Genomic DNA, 26,521 nt, shown 5'->3' with positions numbered 1-26,521 from the left:
CTGGTAAAGGACCACTAGAATCCAGCAGCCTGACCCCCTTTTTTTGTGGTTAAGAGAGGCGAGAAAACAGGTGCAGGACTGCTACATCGGTGAGCATAACTAATCCGATAACCAGAGGTCCCTGGGTGGTTATGCACCCTGGAAAGGAATAAGCATTAGGACCATAGAGGACGCTCTATGGCTAATGCTCATCGGAAAATGACTAGGGGTGCTGGCATCCCTATGTTATTTTTTCAGATGGGAAATGTTCCCCCCAAGGCAAAAACGCCCCTAAGATGTATTCTGGAGAATTGGGATCAACTTGACCCTCAGACGCTAAGAAAGAAATGACTTATATTCTTCTGCAGTACCGCCTGGCCACAATATCCTCTTCAAGGGGGAGAAACCTGGCCACCTGAGGGAAGTATAAATTATAACACCATCTTACAGTTAGATCTCTTTTGTAGAAAAGACGACACATGGAGTGAAGTGCCATATGTTCAAACTTTCTTTTCATTAAGAGAAAATTCGCAATTATGTAAAAAGTGTGATTTATGCCCTACAGGAAGCCCGCAGAGTCTACCTCCCTTCCCCAGGGCCCCCCTGACTCCTTCCCCAACTAATAAGGACCCCTCTTCAACCCATTCGGTCAAAAAGGGGTAAATAATGAGGGGATAGACAAAGGGGTAAACAATGAACCAGAGTTCCAATATTCCCCGATTATGCCCCCTCCAAGCAGTGGGAGGAGGAGAATTCGGCCCAGCCAGAGTGCACGTATGGTTTTCTCTCTCAGACTTAAAACAAATTACAATAGACCTAGGTAAATACTCAGACAACCCTGATGGACTCCTTTCCTTCCTAGGCATGGTTAGGTATTTCCACCTTTGGATACCTAGTTTTACCATCCTGACTAAACCATTATGTAAACTCACAAAAGCAAACCTAGCTGACCCTATAGATCCTAAATCCTTTCCGCACTCTTCTTTCCGTTCCTTAAAAACAGCCCTAGAGGCTGCCCCAACACTAGCTCTCCCTAACTCATCCCAACCCCTTTTCATTACACATAGCCAAAGTGCAGGGCTGTGTGGTTGAAGTTCTTACACAAGAGCCAGGACCGTGCCCTGTAGCCTTTCTGTCCAAACAACTTGATCTTACTGTTTTAGCCTAGCCCCCATGTCTGCATGTGATGGCTGCTGCCACCCTAATACTTTAGAGGCCCTCAAAATCACAAACTATGCTCAGCTCACTCTTTACAGTTCTCATAACTTCCTCACACCTGACACATACTTTCTGCTCCCCGGCTCCTTCAGCTATACTCAATCCTTGTTGAGTCTCCCACAATTACCATTGTTCCTGGCCCGGACTTCAATCCAGCCTCCCACATTATTCCTAATACCACACCTGACCTCCATGACTGTATCTCTCTGATCCACCTGGCATTGACTCCATTTCCCCATATTTCCTTCTTTCCTGTTCCTCACCTGATCACACTTGGTTTATTGATGGCAGTTCCACCAGGCCTAATCGCCACATACCAGCAAAGGCAGGCTATGCTATAATATCTTCCACATCTATCATTGAGGCTACTGCTCTATCCCCCTCCACTACCTCTCAACAAGCCGAACTCATTGCCTTAATTTGGGCCCCCACTCTTGTAAAAGGACTACGTGTCAATGTTTATACTGACCCCATATCCTGCACCACCATGCTGTTTCATGGGCTGAAAGGTTTCCTCACTTCGCAAGGGTCCTCCATCATTAATGCCTCTTTAACAAAAACTCTTCTCCAGGCCTCTTTACTTCCCAAGGTCCATACACAGCAAGGGCCATCAAAAGGCATCAGATCCCATCTCTCAGGGAAACGCTTATGCTGATAAGGTAGCTAAAAAAGCAGCTAGCGTTCCAACTTCTATCCCTCATGGCAGTTTTTCTCCTCATCCAGCCACTCCCACCAACTCCCCCGCTGAAACTTCCACCCATCTCTTCCCATACAAGGCAAATGGTTCTTGGGCCAAGGAAAATATCTCCTTCCATTCTATTCTGTCGTCATTTCATAACCTCTTCCATGTAGGTTACAAGCCGGTAGCCTGCCTCTTAGAACCTCTCATTTCCTTTCCATCATGGAAATCTGTCCTCAAGGAAATCACTTCTCAGTGTTCCATCTGCTATTCTACTACTCCTCAGGGATTATTCAGGCCCCCTCCCTTCCCTACACATCAAGCTCAGGGATTTGCCCCTGCCCAGGACTGGCAAATTGGTTCTACTCACATGCCCAGAGTCAGGAAACTAAAATACTTGGTCTGGGTAGACACTTTCACTGGATAGGTAGAGGCCTTTCCCACAGGGTCTGAGAAGGCCATCGTGGTCATTTCTTCCCTTCTGTCAGACATAATTCCTTGGTTTGACCTTCCCACCTCTATACAGTCCGATAACGGACTGGACTGTATCAGTCAAATCACCCAAGCAGTTTCTCAGGCTCTTGGTATTTAGCAGCCCCTGGTTTTACCTCAAACTGCCACCCTTTAAGTGGATAGAAGATCTTCAGTAACAAAGTACTCTCTCTCTTTAAGTGGATAGAAGATCTTCAGTAACAAAGTACACTCCAATACTTTCACCCTGATGAAGTCCTATTCTTTACTTTTTTTTTTTTTTTTTTTTTTTTTGAGATGCAGTCTCACTCTCACCCAGGCTAGAGTGCAATGGCCCAATCTTGGCTCGCTGCAAGCTCCACCTCCCAGATTCACACCATTCTCCTGCCTCAGCCTCCTGAGTAGCTGGGACTACAGGCGCCCACCACCATGCCCAGCTAAGTTTTTGTATTTTTAGTAGAGACGGGGTTTCACCGTGTTAGCCAGAATGGTCTTGATCTCCTGACCTCGTGATTCGCCCGCCTCGGCCTCCCAGAGTGCTGGGATTACAGGCGTGAGCCACCGTGCCTGGCTATTCTTTACTTTTATACTTACCCTTATTCTCATTCCTGTTCTTATGCCACCATCTACCTCTCCCCAGCTGTCTCCACCACACTATCAATCTCAGTTACTCTCTCCTAGCCATTTCTAATCCTTTAACAAACAATTGCTGGCTTTGCATTTCTCTTTCCTCCAAAATCATCGAGGCCTTGACTTACTTACTGCTAAAAAAAAGAGGACTCTGTATATTTTTAAATGAAGAGTGTTGTTTTTACCTAAATCAGTCTGGCCTGGTATATGACAACATTAAAAAAAAAAAAAAAAAAAAAAAAAAACTCAAGGATAGAGCCCAAAAACTCGCCAACCAAGCAAATAATTACACTGAACCCCCTTTGACACTCTGTAATTAGATGTCCTGGGTACTCCCAATTCTTAGTCCTTTAATACCTGTTTTTCTCCTTATTAAGACCTTGTCTTTTGTTTAGTTTTTCAATTCATACAAAAACTGCATCCAGGCCATCACCAATAATTCTATATGACAAATGCTCCTTCTAACAACCCCACAATATCACTCCTTAACCTCAAAATCTTCAGTTGAATCTCTCCCACTGTAGGTACCCATGCCACCCCAATCCCACTCGAAGCAGCCCTGAGAAACATCGCCCATTATCTCTCCGTACCACCCCCAAAAATTTTCGCTGCCCCAACACTTTACCACTATTTTGTTTTATTTTTCTTATTAATATAAGAAGACAGGAATGTCAGGCCTCTGAACCCAAGCTAATCCATTATATCCCCAGTGACCTGCACGTATACATCCAGATGGCCTGAAGCAACTGAAGATCCACAGAAGTGAAAATAGCCTTAACTGATGACATTCCACCATTGTGATTTGTTTCTGCCCCACCCTAACTGATCAACGTACTTTGTAATCTCCCCGTACTTTGTAATCTCCCCTACTCGTAAAAGGGTTCTTTATAATTCTCCCCACCCTTGAGAATGTACTTTGTGAGATCCACCCCCTGCCCCAAAAACATTGCTCTTAACTTCACTGCCTAACCCAAAACCTATAAGAACCAATGATAATCCCACCACTCTTTGCTGACTCCTTTTTCGGACTCAGTCCGCTTGCACCCAGGTGAAACAAACAGCCATGTTGCTCACACAAAGCCTGTTTGGTGATCTCCTCACACGGACACGTGAAACAATATCTAACTGTGGTTTGTTTTTTAGTGGTTCCTGTTAAGACAGAGCTGCAAACTATAGCCTACGGGCCATATTTGGCCTGCCACCTATATGTATAAAAAAAAGTTGTTTTAGGACACAATCACATCCATTTTTAAATGCATTGTCTATGACTGCTTTCACATTACAGTAGCAGAGTTGATTACTTATGACAGAGACCAGATGGCCCACTTTCAAATTACTGTTTTAAAAAATATTTTATACTTGCACCTTGTAAGAGAGTTTGCCACACCACTTCATGCTGCTTCCATTACTGCAAATAGAACATTAGTTTTATAAATGTGACTTCCGCTGATAGAATGGAAACTAAATTACAAGAGGTAGGTAAATTAGATACATAAGAAACTGAGACAAATTAAATGGAACACATGTACATTGCTCCATTAGTGATATATGGAAGTAGAGAAATACAATATTGGGTTAAATGAAGGCAGGCAAGAGATTGGGCTATTTTGAATTACCAACAGAAGAATGTGTTGGACATGGGCTATGAGTCTAGATGAAGAAGATGGAGACTTACGGTTAAACAGGGTAGATAGGTTACATATATATATTTCCTTATTCTTATTTCGAAAATCTCACTAAAATGAGAATTTAAAATGTATAAAACTACAAAGATGAAGAAAACAGCAGAGGAAAAATCAACTACAAGAAATATCAAAAAACCTTTGAAGGACAGAAAAGTAGATGGGAAGGATTTCTGCTTCTGGCAATTATTGACTGGGTCATTCAGACCAATTTCCCACTGAGGGCAACCAGAAAAGGTGAACAAAATATATGTTTTAAAAACATGCTTGAATATACCAGAGAGCTAACAAGATAGACTCTCTAAGCTCAAATCTAGGAAATGCAGAAACCCAGGGTTTCAGCTCATCATTTGAAACTACACTTTTTTTTTTCTTTTTGAGATGGAGTCTCACTCTGTCGCTGAGGCTGGAGTGCAGTGGCACTGTGTTGGCTCACTGCAACCTCCATCTCCTGGGTTCAAGCAATTCTCCTGCCTCAGACTCCCAAGTATCTGGGATTACAGGCGCCCACCACCATGCCTGGCTAGTTTTTATATTTTTAGTAGAGATGGGGTTTCCCCCAGTCTGGTATCGAACTCCTGACCTCAGGTGATTCACCCATCTCAGCCTCCGAAAGTGCTGGGATTACAGGCATGAGCCACTGCGCCCGGCCTGAAACTATATTTTCTTGCAGGGGTATACGAGTCTCAAGCATGACACTGGGGGTCTGGCAGGCTCCACTTTACTTTTGATTGACTCTCAAGGATGTGTATGGCAGACACTGGTAGACAATGACCACCAAAAGGAATTTGAGTTGAGACACCAAAGAGCTACACTCTAAAGGATGAAACTGAAATAGGCCTTCACAGGAATTATAAGTCATCTTCAAATCCTCTTGATCCCTCAAACTGAATTAGTTTACCAACAGAGTGTCCTATATATGATTTAAAAATAACGAGACACACAAGGATACCTGACAATACGAACCAAAACAAATAAAAAGGAGAGAAAATATAAGTAGTGCCACAGGAGGTGGTGACACAAACTTTACAGTTGCCAAGGCCAGCTTGGTCGTGGAGACCCTAACCCAGCGGCACTAGACGAATTAAAGACACACACACACAGAGATATTGAGTATAGAGTGGGAAATTGGGGCTGACAGCCTTCAGAGCTGAGAGCCTTGAATAGAGTTTTACCCACATATATATTGACAGCAAGCCAGTGATAAGCATTGTTTCTATAGATTATGGATTCACTAAAAGTATGCCTTAGGGGAAACAAAGGCATGGGCTCTGGCTAGTTATCTGCAGCAGAAACATGTCCTTAAGGCACAGATCACTCATGCTATTGTTTGTGGTTTAAGAATGCCTTAAGTGGTTTTCCACCTTGGGTGGGCCAGGTGTTCCTTGCCCTCATTCTGGTAAACCCACAGCCTTCAGGGTGGGGCGTCTTGGCCATCACAAACATTTTACAGTGCTGCAGAGATTTTGTTTATGGCCAGTTTTGGGGCCAGTTTATGGCCAGATTTGGAGGCCTGTTCCCAACAATAGTCACTGTGGTCAAGAAAATAAAGATCAGATTAAGAATTTAATCAGAACAGTAAACTAGAATAAAAGTGATGAAATGGGAATTTCAGAGCCTATTGCTCCTACACTACAAACCTGTACAGGCTGTTACTGTACTGAATACTGGAGGCAACTATAATACAATGGTAAGTATTTGTGTATCTAAACATAGAAAAGGTACAGTAAAAATACAGTATTATAATATCACAGGACCACTGTCACACACGTGATTCATCATTGACTGAAACGTTATGTGGTACATGACTACATTTTTATGTGTATGAAAAAAAGATCCTTTGATTATGTAAGAAAATATTGTTAATCCTAGGTGATAGAGGCAAATATATTTTTTCTATTTTACTATTTATTAATGTGTATTGTAGAATAAACTTATTTTATGCATGCATGGCCTCAATATGTTTATTACTCATACTTTTCTTAGGAAGCTACTGGAGGATGTGCTCCACCAAAATGAGAAAGCAAAGTATGAAAGAGGAAGGCACAGAATCCAAGAAACGATGCATCTTGAAGTTAAAGGAGATTTTCAGAATCATAGCAAAGGAACGTCCCAGGAGAAGAGTTACCCATCAGGCCTAGAGGGTAAGCACTGAGAACTGAAGAAGGAAGATAGAAGGCTTTGGAAGAAGAAGTATCTCTAGGGGGGAAAAATGGACTGATGCATTTTAACGTATCTCTCTCTCTCTCTCTCTATCTATCTATCTATTTTTTTGAGACGGAGTCTTGCTCTGTTACCCAGGCTGGAGTGTAGTGGTGCAATCTCAGCTCACTGTAACCTCCGCCTCCCAGGTTCAAGCGATTCTCCTGCCTCAGCAGGAGTTGCTGGGACTACAGGTGCTCACCACTACACCCAGCTAATTTTTGTTTTTTTAGTAGAGATGGGTTTCGCCATATCGGCCAAGCTGGTCTTGAACCCCTGACCTCAGGTGATCCACCCGCCTCGGCCTCCCAAAGTGCTGGGATTATAGGTGTGAGCCACCGTGCCCGGCCAAACATATCGAAAATATGGATGGGCACTTGACAATACTTTTGAAGCATGTGGGGAAGAAGGCAAAAGGAACATAGAACTCTTAAGTTTTCTGAATAAATTAGGCAATTATTAGTTCTTGGAAAAATAAAGCTATAAAAGAACAAAAAAATACAGAAAGTGGATCAGCAGAGAACAGTATGTTTATAGAAATAATAATATAAACATTGATATTGATGTGTCTTACCTGTCTAATATATCTCAGGTTCTGTCAATGCCATAGTCTTCTGGACCCTCAGGTACATGCTCTGTATCAGGCACTTTGGCAACTGCTTCTCTATGAGAGGCCCAGTCACAGTCCTGCTGATAAGGCTGACTGCCAGCACTTGGGTTCATGGAGGCCTACTACCTAGGAGCTACTTATTTCTTCACCAAAGAGAGCCAGGCCCTCCCCGACCCCTTGGTTGGACAGTTAGTTCAACCAGTCACATAATCTGAGTTCCTGGCTCTTCTCACCACTTCTGGATGGGAAAAAATTCTATACTTTAGGGTATGGCATATGACTTCCCAAGCAGGTACCAAGAGGACCAGACTATAAAACTTAGAAGTATGGGTGCAATTAACTCCACAGTTGATTAATTTTGACCAACGGAAGAGAAGAGACAAAAGAACAGATTCTCCTTCCTTCTTCCCTCCCATATTATTCAGATTCATGGTTTCCCTGTATAGCCTGAATGCTTGGAGATGTCCCATAAGACTGAGCAAGTTTACCTGCAAAGCAACCAGTTGCATTCTTTGCAGTTTATCATAATGAAATGGCTAATGTAGACATAAGGTGTCACCTTATATTGGTTCATAGCCTTTGTTGCCTCTCATACCATTTTTTCTTCACCCTGCCTGTACTGAAATTAACTCTTCTAATTAAAGTATTAGCATTAAATTCTTGACTCAGGCTCTATTTTACATTAAATTCAGGCTAATAGAATTGATTTTACAACAAAAAATTGATATGAGTACGTAAAGATGATGAACATAAACTGAAAAAGAGTAACATTTCAAACTCAAAAAAATAAAGAGAAACATTTAAACTTTAGAAGCATAAATCAATGATTTAAAGAACATATATAGAGAAGAGTAACAAAACCAAAGCTGGTTCTTTGAAAAGATTTTGTTAGGCCTTTGTCAAGACTTACCAAGAGAAAAAGGCAGAGGATACAAATAAACAAAATGCAAGTTGAATGGGGTAAATAATTACTAACAAAATCCATATTAAAAATAACAAGAGGCTGGGCGTGGTGGCTCATGCCTATAATCCCAGCACTTAGGGAGGCCAAGGCAGGCAGATCGCCTGAGGTCAGGCATTTGAGGCCAGCCTGGGCAACATGGTGAAACCCTGTCTCTACTAAAAACACAAAATGAGCCAGGTGTGGCAGCACATATCTGTAGTTCCAGCCACTTGGGAGGCTGAGGCAGGAGGATTGGTTGAACCTGGGAGGCAGACGTTGCAGTGAGCCAAGACTGCAACACAGCACTCCAGCCTGGGTGACAGAGCAAGACTCCATCCCCCCAAAAAAAAAAGACTTGTAGATGAATGTCCATAGTACTTTTATTTTAATAGTTCCCAACTAAAAACAACACAGATATCTATCAACAGGTGAATGGATGAACTAATTGTGGTATATCCATACAATGGAATACTACTTAGCAATAAAAAGGTATGAAGTATTGATATAAGCAACAACATGTTTAAATCTCAAAGTAATTATGCTTAGATAAAAAAAGAGTACATACTGTGTGATTCTATTTAATTCTGGAAATTCTAGAAAATTCCAGGTGTTTTCTAGAATTCAAAAATTCTAGAAAATGCAAACTTATCTATGGTAATAGAAAGCACATCAGTAGTTGTTTGGAAATGGGAGCAGGAGAAAGAGATGCCCACAACTGGGCATGAGGAAAGTTTCAGGGACAATGAATATGTTCACTATGTTGATTGTGGTGATGTTTTCTTGATTGTGCACATATGTCAAAATTTATCAAATTGTACATATTAAATATGTGCAATTTTTGAAATGTCAGTTACACCTCAAACTGTTAAAAAACGTAGGCAGGCCGGGCACGGTGGCTCACGCCTGTAATCCCAGCACTTTGGGAGGCCGAGGCGGGTGGATCACAAGGTCAGGAGATCGAGACCACGGTGAAACCCCGTCTCTACTAAAAATACAAAAAATTAGCCGGGCGCAGTTGTGGGCGCCTGTAGTCCCAGCTACTCAGGAGGCTGAGGCAGGAGAATGGCGTGAACCCGGGAGGCGGAGCTTGCAGTGAGCCGAGATCGCGCCACTGCACTCCAGCCTGGGCGACAGAGCGAGACTCCGTCTCAAAAAAAAAAACAAAAAAAAACGTAGGCACACAAAATAATAATGCACACATGCAAGGAACACACAAACAAAAACACACATACCACACATTAGAATGGCTGATATCCTAAAGTGGAAGAAAAGAGAATCACAGAACAGTGGGGGAAAGGGAGTACATAAATACATTTGAGAATCGTAAGAGAGGGACTTCATGTGGTAGAGAGAAAAGTGAGGGGGGGAAAATTAAATATACTCTGTTAGAATGGTACTCCTTTTAAAGACAGTAAATTCTCTAAGATTAAAACAATTGAATCTCAACAGTAGAAACTTCAGATCACTAATCATATGAATGAGGAAATATTTAGAAGTTAAGAGTTTTTCCTGGTATCCCTGAAATAACTTAAACTCCATGTATTCATTCATTTGACAAATATTTACGGAGTGCCTACCATGTGCTAGCTTCTGTTCTTAAGGCCAGTACTTTTCTTTTTATTTTTTAAATTTTGTTTTAGAGATGGGATCTTGGTCACTCAAGTTAGAGTGCAGTGGCATGATCACAGCTCACTGCAACCTTGAACTCCTGGGTTCAAGTGATCCTCCCATCTTAGCCTCCCAGGTTGCTAGGACTACAGGTGTGAGCCACCACACCTGGCAGTAATTTTTCTAATAGCCACTCATCACCTCTATTCCCTGGCCCTACCTGCTGGGGCTTCCACCTTGATTGCTGTTGCAGAACCATTTGTGATTCCCCAAGGGCCTAAACTAGATTCTCTCTTTCCTCTTTCCTCAATGTCTTCTACAACACCAGCACTCTTTTGCTTTGTTACTTGTGCCTGAAGCATCTGTGCCTGAAGCTGTTTGGAGGCCTCATGAAATGCCATTTCCATTCGAATATCATTGTTTTGAATTTCATAGTACAAACCTGGGGAAAGAAAAATGTTGAAATAAATATGACTATTTCCCCACTATCATATACTAAAGAATTGTATTTCACTTATTTTTTCCATATTTTACCAAAGTTTAAGAACTACATGATGAGCCATTGAAGAAGAGAAAGGAAAAAGGGAGAATCTTATAATGGGGAGAAAACACATTCAGATTACAGGAAAATATCTACCAAGTAAAGTCCAGGCTACAACATTAGTTGGTTCCAAGCAAGTAGCATCCTCAAAGAAAATTTCTGCTTGCTCATAGTTCTCCAACAGGACAGCCAGGACACCACACAGCAACAAGCTGAGAAAAGATCACCAACATGATTAACAACATGGTCCCATGTCACATTTATGGAACCAAGACAATTTCATGTAGAAACTTATCTGTTCCTTCCCACTGATTCCTCATCTCCTTTCCACCTATACCTGTGGATATGACTCTGGTTGAGGGAAAGGGCTTTCCGAAAACACTCTTGTGCTTTGATGTTGTCTTCAGTTAGGAGGCAGAAGGCACCATAGTCCAACCAGTGATCCAGATTCTGGGGCTCACGGACCAATCTCTATGCATCAGGAGAGCCAAGATTATTTGTGATACTATGTCCTATTTTTATGCATACAACATCACATGGTAAACATGATATATACTGTAAGTTCTATGAAAGCAGAGATTGTGACTTCTTTTTTGCTTATCACTGAATCTCAAACGCCTAGCGCAATCACTGTTCTGGCCTTTAGTAGGTGGTTGAAAAAAGTATTAATATAATTAAAAATTTGAATCATCAAGCTATTTATTCCTAGTGTCAGTATTCTGGTCACTTTAAACTCACCTTGGGAGCCTAAAGATTCATTGTATTGTATATCAACCATATATAATAATTTCTGCAGTAATCTTCAGATGGCAAATATAAGTTTATCTACAAATCTGAAAAATTCACTTCATGATGAGTGAAAACTATAAAAATTGCTTAAAGAAATTTAAAAAGACATAAATAAATGTAAAGACATTCCATGTTCATGGATTGGATGACTTAATATTGTTAAGATGCCAATCCTATCCAAAGCAAGCTGCAGATACAAGGCAATCCCTATAAAAATCCCAGTGAAATGCCTCAAAATTCTCAAAAAGTTAAACACAGAATTACTGTATGTCCCAGCAATTTCATTCATAAGTATATAGCCAAAATAATTAAAAATAGGTACTCATATGAACGCTTATGTACAAATATTTTTGAGTTTTGAGAGTGCTTTATATTCTGGATACAAATCCTTTGTGATACATATGTTTTATAAATATTTTCTCCTAATCTGGACTTTTTCTTTTCTTTCTCTTATGACCTCCATAGAGCAAACATTTTCAACTTTGATGAAATTCCATTTTATCACATTTTTCTTTGATCGATCATGTTTCGGTGTCATGTCTAAGAACTCTTCCTGATTCCAGGTCAAGATTCTGTCCTATGTTTCTTCTAAAAGTGTTATAGTTTTATGTTTTACATTTAGATATATGTTCCATTTGGAGTTGATTTTTGTAAAATGTTTAAGGTTGAGGTTTATTTTATTTTTTGCAATTGTTCTAACACTATTTACTGAAAAGACTATCCTTTCTCCATTGAATTTCTTTTGTCAAAAGTTGAATGACCTTATTTGTGGGGGCCTATTTTTGGACTCTATTTTATTGTTCTATGTGTCTACACTTTCACCCATCAAGTTGGATTTTAAACAATCAAAAACGACTATTTATTATGCCCATATTTCACAAATAATACTAGCAATCACTGTGAAGATGTTTAATTACCTCTTTATAATATGCTGCTGCCATCTCAAAGTTCTCATTGACTTCTGCTTCAAATGCAAAGAGTCGAAGCTGTTCACTGCTTGTAAAAATGGTTGCAATAGTGCCTTGGACATCATCTGGCATGGTCTTGTCAACGTCAAGATGTTAGGTAGACAAAAATGAAACAATTACAAGTACAGAGATTTCATAAGCATAAATCCAATATGAGATCCAGTCATGACAACTAAAATGATACTGATTGACATCTATAATGACAGTCTTGCCAAAAAAGTAAAAGAATAAGAATGAACCAGGAGAGAAATGTCAAGGGTGAAAGAGAAGCTCAGGTATCTGAATACCAACAGTCTGAACTCATGGAAGTAAGTAAAAATTGCTTAGGGCAGAAATGACTGCCTCAACCCTCTGGGCATTCATAGTCCCTGTGCAGGTCACCTCTGAACTCAAACAGCTTCCTTCATTTTCTCTAGTGTATATGACAAATATTATCTTTTTTTTTCCATCATGACATGAAAAAGGTTGGCAAGCCCTGGCTAGGGTCTTTAAATGTGAAGAAAACAGGATATTAAGGGTAAAGCTTTAGAAGACAAATCTATAGTTTTATTAAGAAATATGGACTGATAGATCCTTCAAAGGAAACAAAAAGGTAGGAGGAAAACCAGAAAAAGAATATATCCTACACACACAGATTGGGAGAGCAGGTCTGGTGTAATTAGGAATCTCCTGAGTCAGAAGCTATGGTCAAGAAAGAGTCCACAAAATTATTTAATTAGAAGTCAAAATAACATCAGTGACTTTAATAAGGACAACTGCTAAGAAATGTGGACAGTAAAGCCAAATTTGAGATAGGCCAAAGAGAGTTTCCGACCATTGATTAATGCTTTTGTCCTGTTCTTTTTAGTTTTGATTATCTTGAGCCCCAAATCCCTGCAGCAATGCACTTCTGCACCCAAAACAGAATACTCTAATATCCCACTCCCAGATCCAACATTCCACGTCTTGTCTTCCACCTTTTTGTTACTTAGTGCACTGAAAACTGCTGACTTTATTTCCTTCAGTTCCAATAAGCTCATCACTTCCCAAATGGATCAGTCTGAACCTCATGATTACCCACTCAGGCTACTCTCTCACCAGCATACTTTCATCTCAGGCATCCTTGTCCCTCTCCTGCATTTGTCCTGAAAATTCTCAAATTAAAACAATCATACAATCTGACTTCTTCATTCTAAAACAAGAGCAGCTAACTGGTCCTAAGGAAAACTGCATTGACACAGAGACTGGTATCTAAGCTGCCACAAACTCTTGTGGCATTCAGTCTTAGCTGGAGACCTTTAATACCCTTAGTAATCTATGTATTTGTCTTTGCTTAGCAGCATATTCCATAATGCTACGCAGTATCTAAGTTTTCTTCTCTTTCTTCAAGTTTTCATTCAATCCTCATCCCCTTCACTTTCAGTAAAGACCTTACTTCACAGAGATAATAGAAATCATTAAGTAAGAAATCCCTCAACTATTACACTCCCTAGCTAAATTATTTATTTCTGGATCTATTGTATCACTTTCTTTTCAGTCTCAGAGAAAGAAGTGTTGCAGCCTTCTCTGTTTCAAAGTTAATCCTTCCATTTAAAGTCTTGGCCCTTTCCCAGGTGTATACCCTGAGCCTGCCATCAATTATCCCCTCTTTCCTCAATTTTCAGCTTCTCCCACTCTGCTGACTTTTTCCCAAACCTGTGCATGTGCTCAAGTCTTCTTCATCTTAAAAAGAAAATCCCAGGCCAGGAGCGGGTGGCTCATGCCTATAATCCCAGCACTTTGGAAGGCCATGGCTGGTGGATCGCTTGAGTCCAAGAGTTCGAGACCAGCCTGGGCAACACGGCGAAACCCCATTTCTACAAAAAAAATAGAAAAATTAGCTAGGCATGGTGTGCACCTATAGTCCCAGCTACTTGAGGGGCTGAGGTGGCAGGATTGCTTGAGCCTGGAAAGTTGAGGCTATAGTGAGCCACAATTGCACTGCTGCACTCCAGCCTGGGCGAGAAAGAGAGAAAGGGAGAAAGAGAGGAAGGGAGGAGAGGGAGGGAGGGAGGGAGGGAGGAGGGAGGAGAGGGAGGGAGGGAGGGAGGAAGGGAGGAGAGGGAGGGAGGGAGGGAGGGAGGGAGGGAGGAAGGGAGGAAGGAAGGGAGGAAGGGAAGAAAATCCCTATAACTTCTAGCTACTACTTTTCCACTTTTTTCCTTCATCATCCAACTTGAATTTATATTCATCTGTTTCTTGATTGCTCATTTACTCCTCAATTCATTGTAATTTGAATCCCCCCATTAGCCCAATAATACTGCTATGTAAAGGTTAACAATAACTTCCTTATTGTCAAATCCAATGAAGACTTCAGATTTGTTTTTCTTGAATTCCTAGGAGGATTTGACAATGTTGACTACTTTTCTTTAAAATTCTTTTCCTTTGGCTTCTGTGACACCATTGTCTCTGGCTCTTTGCCTCTTTAACAATCCCACTTGTCTCCTTCAATTTTTCATTCATTCCTTAAATGTTGTTATTTCCTAGGGTTCTACTGCCAGCTGTCTTCTCTCATGTTTTTCTCAGGCAGCTCATCTATGACCATAGCATCCATATGGCTCCCCAAATCTGATCTCTAGCTCAGATCTCTATCTTGGGCAAAACCCCACTAGAGCCTATGTTCAAAAGTGAATTCAGTACCATCTGCCTCCCACCAAATTTACTCATAATTGCTTTCCATGTCCTGGTTAATGTTTTTCTTTTCTTTTTAGTATCAACCAAGAAGGACTGAATGGTATCAATCACCCATTGAAACTTAACTTAAACTTTTTCCTCCTTATTATGCAATAATCAACTAATATCACAGTTTTGTCACCTCTAACTCATCCTCCATAGTGCTATCAGAGTGTTTTAGCAAATGTAAACCCGATCGTATTATACCTCAGTGTAAAATAATTCAATGTATTGTTCCCAACTACTAGTGAGGAAAAAGTCAAAACTTCTTTTTCTCAAGCTCTTCTCTCAATTGCTTTTCAAATCAAATCATCCATGCCCAAGGCAGGACTGTTCTCTTAATCCTTTGATGCTGGACACTCCTGTCCTACCCTCCTCCAGGAAGACAGAACAAAGTGAAATAAGAGGTGATGGTGGTAGAGAAGAAAAACAAGGAAGAAAAAAGCAAATAGAATAAAGAATTTGAGGAGGCACAGATGGTTAGACACTACCAGGGGACAAAAGGACTCCAACTTTGTCACTGGTTTCAAATAAACTACCCCTGAATACATACAAAAATAAGCAAATTAAGGCAAGATGCAAGACTTACAAATATAAACAGAAAAGTGGGTGGGACAGCAGACCACCAAACAGAAAAGCCATGTTTGAAGTGTCACTGTCATTTGGGTATAATATCTGAAAACTCATAATTTTTCTTGCTTTTATGATCTTCAATAAAAAATTAAGAATTGTACCTGTTCACAGAATAAACAGAATGGTAATTTTCATTTCACAATTTATGCAACCTATTTTATCTGTTTTTGACAATTCCATCACATTTTTTTTAAGTTGTGAAATTTATTTTTCTAGGAAAGTGAAAGAGCATATCTCCTTGTTTTTTTCCAAAATTAGTCTTAAACTAATTAGGCTTAGGCAGTTTCTTACTCATCCTTGTGTTTTCAGTGCCTAGCACAGAGCAGACACTTCAATAAATATTTGTTGAATAAACAAAGGAAGGAATCATTCATAGAAGACTCTGATGCTCTACAGAGAAAAGAAAGTGCTCTCAGTTCTTTACACTTACCTGGTTTAGGGCTACATGCATCTGATCTACTAAGAACACATAGAGCTCACTGATAAATGTCTGCAGTTCCTCCTGACTTTCAAATGATGTTGTCTTCAAGTATTTCTCTCTCACAATCTTTACCACAGCATGCTGCAAGACATAGATCACCCATCTGATAATACAGTCCAGCACTATGCTGATAGCATGGGTCTCTCTAGGGCTTTCTGGTCTAAAGCTGATCAAAATTTCAGAAGGCGATTGATTTCTCCCTTGGTGGGTGGTATTGGCTCTCCAAATTCCCCCCAATCAACATACTCTGTATGATTTCTTCTTTCCTTAACATCACCATCATCACTAATTGAAGCAACGCAAAGTTCATACTATATGAAGAGAATCATAAAGCTGAAGAAAATCTGAGCATTAGGTTTAGGCATTATGTCTCTCATGGTGACCATATGGTTCAAAGGGGAAAGGGAGAAAGGGCTGGGCTGAGAATCCAGAGAATGGAATTCTGGTTCTAATGCTGCCACTGTACAACTTCATAAATTATTTTATGCTTTGGTACCTCAGCTTTCTATTTGTTAAGAGGATATGTAGTTCTGGTATTATTATTTTACTTTAGAAGATGATTGAGAAGCCAAAGAGAGATAACAAGTATAGAAGCTTAAAATGCTGTACAAATATAAACACAGCATGTTGCTATAGCCAGGACAGCTTCTTTTTTCTCCACTAAGGTAACATTATTGCCAGGTTTTATAATCCATGCATTATATTATTTAATTATCATAATGACCTTATGTGATAATATTAACCTCATCCTGTTGCTAGGTAAAGAAACTGAGGCACAGAGAGATAAAGTCACATTTCAAGGTCACCCAACTAGTAAATATGGAACCAAGAGTCAAACTGAGACATGAGTACACCACCTGCTGAGAATACCCTCTTGCTTCCATGAACATTTGTTGTTTTTCGCTCTATGACTTCCGTGTTCTTTCTTTATATCTGTTTAGTACAGTGCAGGACACATAGTAAATGTGTGTACAAAGGCACTGTAGTGTAGCAGTTAAGAATGTGAGTTCTGGAGCCAGACTGCCTGAATTTAAATCCCAACATTGATCTTTACTATCTCTGTGACTTTGGACAAATTCCTTAGCCAAATAATATTGCATTTTCCCATCTATAAAATGAGCAACACCTACTTTATAGGATTGTTATAAGGATTAAATTAGTAAAATATGAAGCATTGATAAATATGCCTGGAAAACAGCAAACATGTAATAAATGTTAGCCATTATTATTCAATAAATGATTATTAAGTTAACTATTTCTCAAATCTTAGTGATTCTATAAATTAGGGAAAGATTTGGAGTTTTTTGTTTTTGTTTATACATTCTGAATTTTAAAAAGTAAAATGTAATGCCAGTAATTAAATGTATCCTAACTCAAGACATGCTACTGTAGTCCTAATGATTAAGGCCTCCTTTCTGATAACTGTCTCATCTTCAATTTTAAAACTAAAATTAATTTTTTTAGAGAGATTTGAATGGGAAGCAAGAAGAATTAATTATGGAGTCAGTACCAGACAGAGTTCCTGCCTCCTATAGTGACAATGAAATCTGGTCCAAAATCTGGCCCAGCCTCAAGTAAATAATTAGTTTCTTAAAAGCCCTCATTCAGGATATTTGTAATAATTTATTCCAAGACTGCAGGAATGGAGCTTCTCCTGACACTCTATCATAGAGAACTTAGCTCTTTGCCCCAACTAAGAAAGGTAAGAGTATAGCTGAACATAATCAGAGGAGAAAATGTGAACTGAGTATGTGGAGAAGTTGCTCCATAAAAACCCATGGAGTAATTAAACAAGTGAATGTTTTACCTTGAGTTGTTCTTTGAAAGCAAAGTATTTTCCAGAGCAATTAAGTTCATAGCTGAGCTGGCACTTCTGCTCCTCCAAGGTTTCACTATCCATATCACTCTCCAGTTTGGCCACCTGTTTTCCAAACATTCTGTAGTACTCATCTAGAATGGCTCTAGAAATATTCTTGATCTGTGTGTGGTAGTCACTCACTGCCTAAGAAAACACAAAACATCTGGTAGACACCTCAGAGAGGTCAAGAGCATGGATTGGAAGTCTAAAACTGAATTTGGTTTTGTGTCCCATGATACTTTGTTTGTTTGTTTGTTTGTTGTTTGTTTGTTTGTTTTAGAGACAAAGTCTTGCTCTGTCACCCAGGCTGGAGTGCAGTGGTATGATCAAGGGAATTCCCCCTTGAACTCCTGGCCTCAAGCGACCCTCCTGCCTCAGCCTCCCTAGTAGCTGAGACTACAGGTGCGTGCCAGCACACCCAGTAATACTTTAAATGTAAAATGCCCTTTTCTTCCCAGCTTAGAGACTACCAGCCAAAGATTAAACACTGTATGCTATATGCCATCGATCACAAATGGAACCAGCAATGAAAATACGTAAGGCTTCAAACAAGTTTTCACCCCTTCTGGAAGACATATGAAAGAGTCCATGCAATTATCAAGTGCATGCACTCAATATCTTATTACTTATCGTTTCATCTTGGCTTTGGCACTTGCCTTCTGAGCTCCTCCTGTCCGACGGGTAAGAGGAGGCCTTGGAGGAATCATTTCCTTGACCCTGTTATCAGGAAAGAATAAAAATAAAAAACAAAAAACATTTTATTATCTACAGATGTATATTTTCTTACATCTTACCCTCAAAGTGTCTGGGTCGGGGAGATCTGAGGTCTCTTCCCCCACTGCACTTGAGCACTGTGCTATTTTATAATGTAAAACCCTAGATGTGAACCACAGCAAAGTATATGGCTATGGATCATACAGGAGGGAGGTCAGGAAGCAGCTACTCAGGGAGTATCTAAGTTGTATTTTTGGTTAATTTGAGCCCTGGCTTTACCCTTACATATTTAAAAACTTGTGGCATACAAGGGCTGTTTGGGGTTTTGGAAAGAAATGGGTATCAACATTTTAGAGGCACTCAGTAGCATCTCTGAAAACAGAATGATTTGGAAATCCGAGTGGAACAGGCAAATAAAACCTCTTCTTTCCTCCCCGTCTACAATAAAAGTGTACTCTTGGCATAATTTATAGGACTGCATTAAATTACAATAATGCTATCAAACCTTAAGGTGAGTAAAAAACCACATTTTGTCAATGTCAATCTACTTATGCCAAAACCTCTACCTTCTGTTTTCAGAAGCCCTTACAAGAACCTAGAAGGAATTAAGTTATAGCTCTTCTCCCTTTTAGTTTCAAGTTCTTGCTAAATATATTACACTACCTTGAAGTTCACAATTAAACTCACAAAATCTATTTTTCTTACTAGGTCCTATGTAATGATACACCTCTGTTCATAATTACTAATATTAATTCTATTTATTTAAATAGGTAATCCATTTATATTATTCAAAATCTAGAAGGTATGAAACTGTATAGCAAAAGATCTCCTTCCAACCTTATTGCCCAGCCTCCTAGTTTCCTCTCCAGAGACAATGTTATTCATTCATTCAAAATAGATACTGACAGGCCAGGCATGGTGGCTCATGCCTGTAATCCTAGCCCTTTGAGAGGCCGAGGCGGGTGGATTGCCTGAGCTTAGGAGTTCGAGACCAGCCTGAAATCCTGTCTATACTAAAATACAAAAAATTAGCTGGGTGTAGTGGTGTACTCGGGAGGCTGAGACTTGAGAATTTCTTGAACCTGGGAGGCGGAAGTTGCAGTGAGCTGAGATCGCACCAGTGCATTCCAGCCTGGGCCACAGGGCAAGACTCTGTCTCCCAAAAAATAAAAAAATAAAAATAGATACTGAGTGCTTACTGTCCATCAGGTAGTTTTCTAGGTTTGGGAATAGAGCATTAAACAAAATAGACAAAAACTCTTACTCTCATGGAGCTTACATTCTAGTAGGGAAAGAAAGACAATAAATAAGATAAACAAACAAGATAAATATGCTAGTAATATGTCCCATAGAGAAAAATAATGCAGGAAGGCAGACAGACTCTATTGGGGATTGAGGGTGGTGGAATGCAGGAGCATATTTCACCAGGAAGGCCTCGCTGAGATGATAACATTTGAGTAAAGACCTGAGGGAAATGAGGAAGCAACTGATGTAGTTTGGGTATTTGTCCCCATCCAAATCTCATGTTGAATTATAATCCCCAATGTTGGAGGTGGGGCCTGGTGGGAGATGTCTGGGTCATGGAGGTGGATGCCTCATGGCTTGGTGCTGTCTTCATGATAGTGAGTAAGTCCCTGCAAGATCTGGTCATTTAAAAATGTGTGGCACCTCCCCCAACTCCCTCCCTGCTCTCTCTCTTTTGCTCCTGTTTTGACAATGAAATATTATTTGGTAATAAAGATATTAAGTATCAATATATGCCACAATATGAATAAACCTTAACAACATTAGATTAAATGAAAGAAGCCAGTCACCACATATTTTATGACTCCAGAGTTGGCAAATCGATAGAGAAAAAAAGCAGATAAACGGTTGCTTAGGCTTGGGGGTTCAGGGTGGAGGAGTTGGCACAATGGTTGAGAGAAAAAGGAGAATGACTGCTAATATACATGGAATTTCAATTTTTGGGGTAATGATAGTATTTATAAAGTTGATTATGGAATGGCTGCACAATTCTGTGAGTATACAAAAAGCCACTGAATTGTACACTTTATTTTATTTTTATTTTTCTAAGTTCACATCAGACAGCTAATATGATGATGTCACAACAAGGCTTGAGGGAGGCACAGCTCATGCATGAGCATAAACACCCAATCATCATGCTTATGAACTACAAAGGGATCAGAATTGGATACTTTAAATGGGTGAACAAAATGAAAGAAAAGATGATGGTGCTAGAAAAGTATATGGTATGTGAATAGTATCTCGATAAAGCTATCATTAGAAAATAAAAAGGAAGAAATTGAAGGGTAGAATGGTAGATGTAAGGAAACTTACATCTAAGTACATATTACATCTTAACATGTAAGTCCCAGATGAGGGACTACTATGGCTTGGACCAGAGAGTATGTGAGAATTAGGAGAGGTTCAGCTTGAAATATAAATGTGGGAGCCATCAGTGTACTGATGGTATTTAGAGCCGTGAGACTAGATAGAAACCAAGGAAGTAAGTATAGATAGATAAGGTGTTCAAGCACTGAGCTCTGGGGGACTCCAACATTTAGATGCTGGAGAGATAAAGAAGGCCAGGGAGGGAGGAATAAAGCCAGGAGAGTATACCATCCTCACAACCAAGTGAAGAAAGTTCCTCAAGGAGGGTTGGGTAGTTAAATGTTGATGACAGATCAAAATGACCCCAAGAACAGACCGCTGGATTTAACAATGTGGTGATCAATGATGACCTTAATAACAACATTTATCTGAAGACAAATTATTGGAAGTGAGTTACCTGATCAAAGAGTTAAAAGATCCATGAATTTGTATTTAGATAGCATTACCAAATTGCCCTCCACTGGAATTTTACCAGTTTATACTCGAACCAGCTTATATGAGAGGACCTGTTTCCAAACATCCTCAACAACAAAATAAATTATCAAGCTTTTTTTATTTTCAGCAATTAAAAAACAAGGTACTTCAGCATAGTTTTGAGTTTCTTTTATTGTGGAAATAGTTGAGCTTCTTTTCATATGTTGAAGACTGCTTTAAATTTAGGCATATTCTTTTTTTTTTTTTTTTTTTTTTTCTTTTTTTTTAGACGAGTCTTGCTCCATCGCCCAGACTGGAGTGCAGTGGCGTGATCTTGGCTCACTGCAAGCTCCGCCTCACAGGTTCATGCCATTCTCCTGCCTCAGCCTCCCGAGTAGCTGGGATTACAGGCACCCGCCACCGTGCCCAGCTAATTTTTTGTATTTTTAGTAGAGACGGGGTTTCACCGTGGTCTCAATCTCCCGACCTCATGATGTGCCCGCCTTGGCCTCCCAAAGTGCTGGGATTACAGGCGTGAGCCACCGCATCCAGCAATTTAGGTACATTCATATACAGTGACATAGATTTAGCAGTTTGGTATAACATGCCTCAGGCTCAGCCTGCAACCAAAGGCAAATAATCTTTCATAAGTATTGAGTATAATTTTCTTTTTTATTTTCTTTTTTTTTTCTTTTTGAGACAGGGTCTCGCTCTGTTGCCCAGGCTGGAGTACAGTGGCATGATCATAGCTCACTGCAGCCTGGGTCTCTAGGCTCAAGCAATCCTCCTGCCTTAGCACCCCCACCGCCCCCCACCACTGGGTAGCTCAGACTACAGGTGTGCACTACCACACCCAACTAATTTTTTTATTTTTAATAGAGATGAGGTCTTGCTATGTTCCCCAGGCTGGTCTCAAACTTCTGAGGTCAAGCAATCTTCCTGCCTCAGCCTCCCAAAGTGCTGGGATTACAGGTGTGAGCCACCATACCCAGCCTAAGTACAATTTTCCATTGTTGCCATTCTTTTTTTTTTTTTTTTTTTTTTGAGATGGAGTCTCACTCTGTCACCCAAGCTGGAGTGCAGTGGTGCAACCTTGGCTCACTGCAAGCTCTGCCTCCTGGGTTCATGCTATTCTCCTGCCTCAGCCTCCTGAGTAGCTGGGACTACACACACCCACCACCAGGCCTGGCTAATGTTTTTGTATTTTTAGTAGAGACGGTGTTTCACTGTGTTAGCCAGGATGGTCTCGATCTTTTGACCTCATGATCCACCCACCTTGGCCTCCCAAAGTGCTGGGACTGCAGGCGTGAGCCACCACGCCCAACCTATTGCTGCCATCCTAATTAGCTCTTGCTCTATAATTTTATCACTTGGCCTAGCTTGGAGAAGAAATGCCTTCCAATTCCCTACAGACAAAAAAAAACCTTATTGCTAATAAATGTTTCTCACAAAAAAGTCCAAGAACATTTAAACATTGATAAACCACAGTTTTTAAAGTACTATATAGAGTACTTTATATACTATAAATGGATAAAAAGTTTCAGGATATAAAAGTCATAAAAATTGCCGGGCGCGGTGGCTCAAGCCTGTAATCCTAGCACTTTGGGAGGCCGAGACGGGCGGATCACGAGGTCAGGAGATCGAGACCATCTTGGCTAACACGGTGAAACCCCGTCTCTACTAAAACATACAAAAAACTAGCCAGGCAAGGTGGCGGGTGCCTGTAGTCCCAGCTACTGGGAGGCTGAGGCAGGAGAATGGTGTAAACCCGGGAGGCGGAGCTTGCAGTGAGCTGAGATCCGGCCACTGCACTCCAGTCTGGGCGACAGAGCAAGACTCTGTCTCAAAAAAAAAAAAAAAAAAAAGTCATAAAAATTGCTTCTGCATTTGTTGTAAAACTGTCATTAAGGATACTGTTATACTGTCACTCTGTATTCCCCTATGTAAGAGCCCAAATTAGAAACCTGTTTTAGAATTTAATGCCAGGAATAAATGTGGTCTTTTTTGTGACTAACATGCTTCTCCCTTTATGATTAGAATTATAGAACTTATAGGGCTTCCCTTTTTGTTAGACAGCTCAGATTTGATGCTTATTTATGAGAGCTGTATTTAATGAGGGCTTCCTTTTCCATCATTTTGAGTTTTTGACTATTTCTAGATTATCAGTTTTATTTTGTATGTCATTTATGATAAATATTATCAGATTATTTTTGGAAGGGCACTAAATGCAAAGTTTTTAAAAACTCAAGAACACTCAGGTATAAAAGATGAATGTTCCATTATTAGCAGGTAATTCTCAAAGCAAACTTCCAAATTATTAATAATTATGTGTACAAATGTTTCACTACACAATTTACAATGTGGATTAAAATTAAAATGAGAAACTTTTCTCCCCATCAAAATAGCAAAAATAAAAAAGTATTGTGTTGGTGAATATGTGAAGAAACAGTAGTCTCATATATCACTTATAGAACTGTAAATTTTTTGGAAGGCAATTTGAGGATATTTATCTAAAGTCTTAAAAATACATGTAATAAATAGTCTCCAAGGTAGAAGCCGCTATTTCCTTTCATCATTCTCTGAGTATAATGCTCCTCACATCAAGAGGTAAAGTCTAGATGTCAGCAAAAATGACAGGGCAGGTAACTCTAAACTCCCACCCCTCCAGATAAACTTAATTTAAAAAAAAACCCAGAAACTGAAACTGTCAGAACCAACTTGTTAGAATGTTGGGAAAAAAAGGTTTACAGTAATGAAGAGAATGCTGAATCCAGAAAAAGGCAATTCTAAATCAGCAGGAAAGTTTTGTGACATTTTTACTTGCTCTTGCCCCACTGCACACTGCATCCCCAGCTCAGCAGCACTCTCAAAGGTGGCAGCCTGGATTTCCAGCGTGGCACACTGGTCCCTGATTCTGGAGGGAGCGGAGCAGACCTTATTCTCAAATTACTATGTTTGTTCTAACTTTTCTGGGACTGCCTGAGAGACCGGTGCAAGGCACTCATCTCTGTTTCTCCTAACTCAGTGTGGAAAAGCACTGAAACCTATACAGGGTAGAAAAGTATTGTTCAAAAACATTGTAAGGTTATCGAATCCCCACAGCTGTTTGGGGCAAAGCATTATGGTTGAGACATACAATAGACCACCTAAAGTCTGAGAAGAAAAGCTGGAGAGTTTCTTTGGAAATTAGAACATTCAAAAGTACTTGGGTGTACTGGGAAATTCAGAAAGCCACATGTATGCCCAGGACAGGATGTATGCTTAAAGTTGACCAGAGAAGACCCTATGCTTTCACCACTGATTGATCTACAGGTTCAGTATAAGCAGGAAGTAAAGGCTGAGGCAGAAATATAAATGGCCTGGTTAAGTGTTAAAAGAATGCCTCAGCACAGAGCCATCTGTAAAGATTGGCACAAAAAATTTTTTGTTTTGTTTTTGTTTGTATTTAGATCCTGGCATTCAAGGAAATCTGTCAAAACACTGGCTGAACACAAGTTATACCTTAAACAGTAAAAAGCAGCCAAACCTAATGAAGGGAAAAGTTTGATTTCCAAAATTCCCATATGATAGTATCCACATGTCCAGTTTTCAACAATGATAAAATACAAATAGTACAAATAAATAAAAGTATGACTCTTTCAAAGAAAAAACTATAGCAATTCTCCCTAAAGAAGCCCAGCCATCAAACTTACTACACAAATACATTAAATCAACTTTCTTATACACACTCAAAAAGCTCAAGGCAGCCATGGAGAAAACAAAGAGAAAAAAGGAAAGCAATGTATGGACAAAATATCAGTAGAAATAGAAATTATTTTTTAAAAAACACAAGAAGTCTAGAGCTGAAGAGTACAATATTTGGAATAAAAAATTCACTAAAGGGTTCAACAGCAGATTTGATCAGGCAGAAGAAAGAATCAGTAAACCTGAAGACAAAACAATTGAAATAATTCAGTCTGAGGAACAGAAAGAAAAAGAATGAAGAAAAGTGAACAGAATTTAAGACCTATAGGATGCCATCAAGCTGACCAGCTACACATCATGGAAGTTCTGGAAGAAACTTCCCCCTTTCTAGAGAAGAAAGGGGGAAGAAATAATTTTGAAGAAATAATGGCCCAAAACTTCCCAAATTTGGTGAAAGACATGAATCAACACATCCAAGAAACTTAATAAACTCCAAGCATGAAAAATTCATATATCCACACTAAAACACACCATAGTCAAATTGTCGAAACACAAAGACAAAGAAAAAATATCAAAAACAGCAAGAGAAGTATGACTTGTCACATACAAGTGATCCTCAATAAGATTAACAGCTGATTTCTTATCAAAACCATGGAGGCCAGAAGTCACTGAGATGACATATTTAAAGTCTGAAAGAAAAAAAAATTGATAACTAAGAATTCTATATCCAGGTGTCTCATGCCTATAATCCCAGCACTTTGGGAGACTGAGAAGGAATGACCACTCGAGGCCAGGAGATTGAGACCAGCCTGGGAAACATAGTGAGACTATGTCTCTACAGAAATTACAGAAAAAAAGGTAAAAGAATTCTATATCCAGTAAATTATCCTTCAAAAATGAAGAAGACATTAAGACAATCCCAGGTTAACAAAATTAAGACAGTTGATAACAGGACCTACCTCATAAGGAATGCTAAAGGAAGTCCTTCAGGCTGAAATGACAAGACACTAGTCACTAACCTGAAGCCAGATGAAGAAATAAAGAACACTAGTAAAGGTAAATATGAAAGCCAGTGTTAATGTATTTTCAACTTGTAACTCCTCTTTCTCTTCTTTTTTGATGACAAATGCATAAAATAATAATGATAAGTCTATGTTAATAGGCACACAATAGATAAATATGTAATCTGTGACAGTAACAATGTAACCAGGGAGGGACAGGAGATGTATAGGAGCAGAGTGTACAGTACTGAAATTAAGTTTGTATTCAAACTAAGCTGTTACAGGTTTAAGATGCTAATTGTTGTCTCCAAGTTAACCACTAAGACGACAACTA

At 39.7% G+C, this 26,521-nt stretch overlaps 2 protein-coding genes and 1 non-coding gene across 8 annotated transcripts in view; 1 reads left to right on the top strand and 2 right to left on the bottom strand.

Annotated features, from left to right (window-relative positions):
• The window catches only part of FAM149B1 (family with sequence similarity 149 member B1), a 519,129-nt gene that overhangs the window by 126,682 nt on the left and 365,926 nt on the right, over positions 1-26,521 (top strand). The gene's annotated exons all lie outside the window — the stretch shown is intronic.
• Positions 1-26,521, bottom strand: part of CFAP70 (cilia and flagella associated protein 70) — a 116,281-nt gene that overhangs the window by 32,128 nt on the left and 57,632 nt on the right. For all 6 annotated transcript variants that reach the window (XM_050803409.1, XM_050803408.1, XM_050803407.1 and 3 more), the window contains 7 exons: positions 18,636-18,700; positions 17,933-18,123; positions 16,075-16,206; positions 12,270-12,395; positions 10,901-11,034; positions 10,660-10,775; positions 10,243-10,464 (listed from right to left, as the gene is read on the bottom strand). In XM_050803409.1, coding sequence (XP_050659366.1) covers positions 10,243-10,464; positions 10,660-10,775; positions 10,901-11,034; positions 12,270-12,395; positions 16,075-16,206; positions 17,933-18,123; positions 18,636-18,700 — 986 coding nt within the window. The remainder of the gene's footprint in view (positions 1-10,242; positions 10,465-10,659; positions 10,776-10,900; positions 11,035-12,269; positions 12,396-16,074; positions 16,207-17,932; positions 18,124-18,635; positions 18,701-26,521) is intronic.
• On the bottom strand, positions 20,776-20,879 carry LOC126963502 (small nucleolar RNA U13). The gene has a single exon (XR_007729131.1). It is a non-coding gene; the product is annotated as a small nucleolar RNA U13 (small nucleolar RNA).

Source organism: Macaca thibetana, chromosome 9 (assembly GCF_024542745.1).
Source record: "Macaca thibetana thibetana isolate TM-01 chromosome 9, ASM2454274v1, whole genome shotgun sequence".
In the NCBI taxonomy this organism is placed as follows: domain Eukaryota; kingdom Metazoa; phylum Chordata; class Mammalia; order Primates; family Cercopithecidae; genus Macaca; species Macaca thibetana.
The sequence above is the reverse complement of the archived record's forward strand: the minus strand, read 5'-3'. Positions and strand labels throughout refer to the sequence as shown.